This window comes from Mastomys coucha, unplaced genomic scaffold, assembly GCF_008632895.1.
Source record: "Mastomys coucha isolate ucsf_1 unplaced genomic scaffold, UCSF_Mcou_1 pScaffold16, whole genome shotgun sequence".
Lineage (NCBI taxonomy): Eukaryota > Metazoa > Chordata > Mammalia > Rodentia > Muridae > Mastomys > Mastomys coucha.
Genome location: NW_022196898.1, coordinates 38,748,783 through 38,755,950, shown reverse-complemented (window position 1 = coordinate 38,755,950; position 7,168 = coordinate 38,748,783). Strand labels below are relative to the sequence as shown.

General features: G+C 50.6%; 1 protein-coding gene across 2 annotated transcripts in view; it reads right to left on the bottom strand.

Moving 5' to 3' along the window:
• She (Src homology 2 domain containing E) overlaps positions 1 to 6,965 on the bottom strand; it is a 24,942-nt gene extending 17,977 nt beyond the window's left edge. Inside the window, exons 1-2 of one of the 2 annotated variants that reach the window (XM_031374543.1) lie at positions 6,198 to 6,965; positions 4,192 to 4,318 (exon numbers count right to left, since the gene is read on the bottom strand). In XM_031374543.1, coding sequence (XP_031230403.1) covers positions 4,192 to 4,318; positions 6,198 to 6,797 — 727 coding nt within the window. In that variant the 5' untranslated portion in view covers positions 6,798 to 6,965. The remainder of the gene's footprint in view (positions 1 to 4,191; positions 4,319 to 6,197) is intronic. The other variant, XM_031374544.1, reaches the window with a different exon arrangement.
• Positions 6,966 to 7,168: the final 203 nt, after the last annotated feature.

Here is a 7,168-nt window from a genome sequence, read left to right as displayed (position 1 = left end):
GGCCCTGGCTGGCCTAGAACTTGCTTTGTAGACCAGGTTGTCCTTGAACTCACAGAGATCAGCTTGGTTTTGTTTCTCAAGTGCTGGGATTAAAGATGTGTGCTACCATGTAGAGCTTATTATATTTATCTCATATTGGATTTATTTATTTATTTAGGTTTTTCGAGACAAGGTTTCTCTGTGTATCCCTGGCTGTCCTGGAACTCACTCTGTAGACCAGGCTGGCCTCAAACTCAGAAATCCACCTGCCTCCCAAGTGCTGGGAAAGATGTGCACCACCACCACTCCAGGCCCATATTGGACATTTTCAAGTTTGGTAGGTGAGTGTGGGGAATAAGGACTCAGCGTGTAGCCAAGGCTGGCCCTGAGTTCAATATCCTCCTGTCTTATACTCTCAGGTCTTGTGGTTATGGGTGCATGCTACTACCCCAGGCTCCGTTTTTACTTTGGTATACCACATGAATCTGAGCAGAGAGCAGGCCTGGCTTTGGGTTAAGTTTGCAATGCCTTTGCAAGGATTATTTTAAGTGTGTCTTTCAGAGCCCTGTGGCACTGGGGACAGAGCACTCAATTTGGATGGCAGGTTTCAACTCAAATTCTTCATCTGTCTCTGAAAAAAAAATCTCAGGTGAAGTCAGGTGAGAGATTGCAATCCCACGTGCCTGTAATCTTAGCACTTGAGAGACTGAAGAAGGCAGACAGCAATGAGTTCAAGGGCAGCATCGCCATAGCTAGAAGCTCTCTCAAAACAAATGAACAAAGCCAATGGAACAACAACCCAAATAGCAGGCTCAGAGGCCCGTGCCAGTAACTCCAGGACTTGGGAGGCTGATGCAGCCGAGAACTGCTTTAAATTCAAGACCAGTCTGGGTTACATAGTGAGCAGACCTTGCTAAGTGTGGTGGTGCATGCCTTTAATCTCAGCACTTGGGAGGCAGAGGCAGGCAGATTTCTGAGTTCAAGGCCAGCCTGGTCTACAGGGTGAGTTCCAGGACAGCCAGGGATACAGAGAAATCCTGTCTCAAAAAAACAAAAAAACAAAAAGCATGTTTAAAAATCACAGGGAGCAGATTTTGTCTCTTTGGAAAAAAAAGTGTGTGTGTGTGTGTGTGTGTGTGTATGAAGATGGTTGGCAGGTAAAAAAGCATGCTTCTAATTGACCGGGATTCAATTCCTGGAACTCACATGGTAGGAGAGAACAAACTCCTACAGGTTGCCCTCTGATTTCCACACATGAACTGTGTGGCAGGCACCTGATCCATCTGTGAAATAGTTTTGCAAGTGGGACAAGCCTGAAGTCCTCTGAGCTTGTTTTTCAGTTAGTAACAACAGGGACATGGTTACAGTCCCTATAGAGAACTTTTGTAGTGAATAAATAAAGTAGAACTGGGATTGCTGTTCAGGTGCAAAATGCTGGTTTACTGTACTCACAGTTCTGGGTTCAATTCCAAGCACAAGGGGAGGGGGAAGCATTGGAGAGGCAGCTGCATTCCTGGGCACTTCTCATCCTTTCAAAGAAGCTATTGTACTCTCTCTCTCTCTCTCTCTCTCTCTCTCTCTCTCTCTCTCTCTCTCTCTCTCTCTCCCTCCCTCCCTCCCTCCCTCCCTCTCTCTCCCCCCCTCTCTTCTTTTCTTTTTTCTTGGTGGGGGTGCTGGGTTTCAAGGCAAGGTTTCTCTGTGTAGCATGGCTGTCCTAGAATAACTCTGTACACTAGGCTGTCCTTGCTTGAACTCAGAGATCCACCTGCCTCTGCCTCCTGGGTATTGGGTTTAAATGTATGCACCACCACTACCCAATAAAGATTCTTTTTGTATCGGAGAGAGGTCATTACACACATGATTCAGAGAACAAAAGACTGTGGGGTCCTTACACCCCAAAAGGGGCATCCCTAACACAACTGTTTACCCAAGGCTCAGGGAACACAGGGAAGAAGGGAAGGAAAGCTGGTAAGAGGCAGGGGCCAGGTGGACTGCTGTGTGAGGCTGGAGGACTGCTGTGTGAGGCTGGAGGACTGCTGTGTGAGGCTGGAGGACTGCTGTGTGAGGCTGGAGGACTGCTGTGTGAAGCTGGGGGACTGCTGTGTGAGGCTGGAGGACTGCTGTGTGAGGCTGGAGGACTGCTGTGAGACTGGATCTGGCAGGGATGTAACACTCCTGAACTCTCAGCAGCTGTGGCTGCCTGCTTAACACCACACCAGGAAACACATAGCGAGGTGGGGGGAGGGCTTACAGGTTATCCCCGACCCCACACATTGGGAAGCTACAGGAAATCCATAGCTGTTGAAAGAGGAAGAGTCAGTTCCAATCAGGGACGAACCCCGGGTAGGATGCCCGTACCCAGTGGTCAGCCTTACACACACGTGCATGGGAGCAACACTAATCGAATGCAGTAGGTTTTAAGTATATTATATTTATTTATAGTTATAGATATATGCCACCTATTCTATGTCTAATAGAAGAAGAGGCTATGCATTTGAGAAGAGTGAGGTGTGGACCTGGGAGGAGTTGAAGGGAGGGACGGGTGTGACCATAATCATACTTACGTATGATATTCTAAAAATAAATAAAAAGTAAAAGAATAAAAAGGAAAGAAAACACTTTTCCTTGGTCATATGCAAAAGCCAATCCTTTCCCTTAGTCCTTCTAAATCACTGATATTTTGTAAAGTGACTAATTTCATTTTCACTTCCTTTCATTCACAGATTTCATTAGGGCCACAGTCCGGTGACCTGCAGGGTCACAGCCTGGCCAGGGCAGTGCCTTATCTCTGTGAGCAGGGAAGCAGGAGACAGAACAGGGCTTTCCTGTTGCTTGCTCACTCGCTCGGATCATTCCAGCCTGTCTTGGCTTTCCAGGGTGTGACAGTTACCTCTCTCAGTGTGCTTCATCATGAGAAAGCCTTCCACGTGTGGAGAGGGTGCTCCAACAGTCAATACTCAGCGACCATAGTTTTCTTATGGATGTTTACGGAACAACTGTTCCTTAAACAGTCATTTTACTTTAAAATTCCGAAGTAAATCTGAACAACTAGTCTCATGTTTTACTTGGCTTACGGCAAGACGACTGGCTTAGCCCACAGGCTGGGATGGCTTGGGCTTGAAAAGCAACAAGATCAGCTTGGTTTCAAGTGATTTGTCCGGAATGGCTGGCAGTGACAGTTACTCCCCAGTAATTAATTGTTTTGTTTCAACATTGAAGAACTTGAGATAAATCTTCTACCAGAATACAAAAAAATTATATTACATCTGTAAATGGTTACTGATTGAATCCCTTAAGTATATATTTGTACTAACTTTTGACTCCCATTAGGAATTCTTTGAATGTGGCTAGGACTTGTATCTTTTTTTTTTTTTTTTCTTTTGGTTTTTCGAGACAGGGTTTCTCTGTGTAGCCCTGGCTGTCCTGGAACTCACTCTGTAGACCAGGCTGGCCTTGAACTCAGAAATCCACCTGCTTTCATCCTCTAAAATATGTCATTGCGTTTTATTTGGGTGTGCACGTGCCGTGAGTAAGGGTAGGGGTCAGAAGACAACTTGTGGGAAGCAGTTTTCTCCTTCTATCCCGTGAGTCCCAGGAAGCAAACTTGGGTTGTCATATCAGGCTTTGTGGCAGATGCCTTTACGCACTGAGCTGTTCCACTGGCTCATGGTCTTTAGTTTTAAGACGGTTAAGATACAATTCCTAAGCCGGGCGGTGGTGGCACAGGCCTTTAATCCCAGCACTTGGGAGGCAGAGGCAGGCAGATTTCTGAGTTTGAGGCCAGCCTGGTCTACAGAGTGAGTTCCAGGACAGCCAAGGCTACACAGAGCAACCCTGTCTTGAAAAAAACAAACAAACAAAACCCCCCAAAACTCAGAAAGACACTTAAGAACATTTAGAAAGTTTTCCTTTAAGATTTGGATCTAATTTCTGTTTCCTCTAGTCAGCAGGAGCTTATGTCTGTCTATCTTTATCTTCATCTAAGGTTTGTTTTTGTTTGTTTGTTTGTTTTGTTTTGTTTTGTTTTTTTTAGACAGGTCTCTCTACATAGCCTTGGCTGTTCTGAAGCTCACTATGTAGACCAGGCTGGCTTTGAACTCACAGAGATCCTCCTGCCTCTGCCTCCCAAGTACTGGTATGTGTCACCATGCCCAACCCTGGTTACAATTCTCTAACACTTAGAATGAGGCTGCTGTTCCCATCCTCACAAACCTGTTATCATCTGCTGTGCATCATACGGTTCCATGTAGCCGTCGTTCTCACCCACTCTCTCCGCATCCCTTTGACCTTTTGTCCGTTTGGCATCATATGGGTCAGCATAGTCCTCTAAAATGATGACCTGACCAATAAGAAAGGACAGTTGCTAAGGATTTCTAGACTTGAAAACCGCACTGAAATGGCTGCTGAAATCTCCTACAGGCTCAAGGAGTCAAAATCTCTCATCAGTTCTCACAGTTTTTGCACTTGATCATGTCTCTGTCAGACAAACTTTTTTTTATGGTACTTGACTTGTGACAATTTACCTAAAATCTTGCTCATGAATTAGAGGATGGCAGGTGGGCAGTGGGAAAGTGGAGAGTTATGTGTGGCTTCAGTGCATAAAGAGGATTCTTCTACCACAGGCTGGCAGCTCCCAGTCTTCCCAGCTCCTCACAGCTAAGCAATTCAGTCCCACTGAACCAGTCACCTCACAGTACTGAGTTGAGTCCAAGTGAACCCGAGACCTACTTCCTGGCCCCAGGGAAATTTTACAAGTTCCAAAGAGACAGGCTTCACAGCTTAGCACTGAACAGTACTGTGGAAGTTCTGGGTTCTGGAATTCCCAGGGAGAGTGATTGAATGGCTACAGAACAGACAGGGTTTTGATGTTTGTGTCCAAGAGCATCTACCATTCCCAAACCACAGGGTGCCCTGGGAGTAGCACTGTGTGCATAGCCCTCTCTTCTGTGGGAGCTGGGTGGGAACCCTTCTCAGGGAGGAAGCCAGAGACCTGCTGCAGTCTGGTAGAATGCTCTCTAAGTCCACAAAACAACGACCAGAGCACAAGGAAAGAACTTCGACAGTTAAGGGAAAAGTGAAGACAGAGGGACAGACTGGATGAACCATGGAGAAATGGCACCATGACAGAGGACCGTGATTACTATGCACTCCATCCGGGTCTCCTTGACAGCTGATGCACGTGCTTACAGCTCAGATACTGTCAGGAAGCCAGGCTGTGACAAGCACACAGTCCTTGGCTTTAAGGTGCAGTGAGGTATACCACCACCCAGTTATATGTGAGCTGCTTCCACCGCCATCTCCCCATGGCTCTGCTCAGTGTCTGCCACAGGATAGACATACGAAGCATCTCCGTAAACGCCTGAACGAAGAAATGAACAGAGGTGCCCAGGATATGCCACCTCACAGGGGCCACAAGTTCCTGACTGTCTAGGGAGGAAGCTTGTTTAAAGAAGAAAGTAATGGCCCTCCCCGGGAAGGGATTGCTCAGGCTGAAGCCTAAGATCTGGGTGGGAACTCTCCTCTCTCCCATTTCTCACAGGAGAGAACCCCAGCTCTGCTGTACAAGGATGGAGAGAGTAGGTTCACCTTTCCCACACTGGACAGTACCCAGAAGCCCTCTGGTGACGAACATGCAGGAAACACCTTCTCTCCTGATCTGTAATTTCCTTAAAGACATTTCCTTGGTATGGACTGTGCCCCCCACACCCCTTAGTGTCCATGGCATTTACTTATATGGCTTAGTACAGCAAGCAGCCACAGAATGAATGGAAGGCTTTGTGGCCTGGCAGTGCTGAGACTCTGAGTGGCTGGAAGATGAGAAATCTGCGCTTCACAGTTTACAGGCTACCGATGTTTTGCATGTTCAAGCGGTGGTAAGCCTTACAGAAGTCTAGCTTGATAGACCCCGTGATGTCAAACACGAGAACAAGAACCAAAGTACACCACACCCATAAAAAAGCCAGTTTCTTTCCCTTCCCTTCAACTGCTCTTTGAAACAACTAGCAAAAACCAACCACAACAAACCTGGCTGTCAAGGTCTCCAGGGATTTTTGAAGAGTCACTTGGGAGTCAGAACGGATCCAGGGGAGGACCTTAGAAAACATCTTCCACTTCACTTGTGTATAATGAATGTTGGGGTTCACCAGGCTCCCACGCGTACCCACCCTACCCCTGCCAATTCCCCAAAAGAGAGGTGGGTAGAGATGCTGCACTCTTACCGTGTCTTGCTGTCTCATTATCTTGGCCTTGTCCAGCTCGGGGCCCAGGGAGGACGGGGAAGAGGACGCAGAGGAAGATGAGCTGCTGGAGCTGCTGCTGCTGCCACCGCCCGAGTAGGCGCCCTTCCCGTTCTTCTCCTGCGTGTCCACCTTGATGAGCCTGCTGATGTAGGTGCTGCAGCCCGCGCTCTTGGCCACCGCACCCCGGTGGGGCTCCTCCTCGGTGGTGGTGGCGGTGACCCTGGAGTTCTTGCGGCCTTTGCCAGCAGCGGCCTGGATCAGACCCTGCAGGCTGTCCCGGGACAGCCGACTGTCCTTGGGGGGTCCGCTGCCCGCCCTGCTGCCCCCCAGCTCGGCCGCTGAGTTCTTGCGGCCCTTGCCCGGGGTGGGCGCCGCGCCGCCGGTCTCCGAGTTCTTGCGCGGCTTGCCGCCGGCGCCCCCGGGCCGGGCGCGCTCCGACGCGGTCTTCAGAGTAAGCGGGAACTCCTTGAACCATTTCGCCGCCATCAGGGGGCCCGGGAGCGTCGAGGCCGCGGAGCACACGAGCGAAGAGGTCCAGCCGAGACACCGAGGGGCGCTAGGGGCCGGGGGCCACCGCATTCCCCGGGGCTGGGCGCTGGAGGCCGCCGCGAGGTTCCGGGCCGCTGGCCGCGCGCGCCCGGCAGGGTGGGACCCGCACGGCCCGAAACTGGACGGGCGCGGTGACCCGAGCGCCGTGTCCGCTGCGCTCCACCACCGCTTGGGGCCGCCGGTCGCCGGGGCTTCCCCTGCTTTTCCTCCCGAGGTGGGCGAGGCCGAGCCCACGGAAGCCCCCGGGAGCCCTGCCCACCCTCCCAGGGACGACGGCTGCCGCAGTGTCCGGGCGCCCGCCCCACGGTGGACGCACAGGACGGAGGACGGAGGACGGACGCGCCCCTCCCTCGCCGGCGCCGGGGCCCCGGCGTGCGCACCGAGCCCAGCTCGGCCCCCTT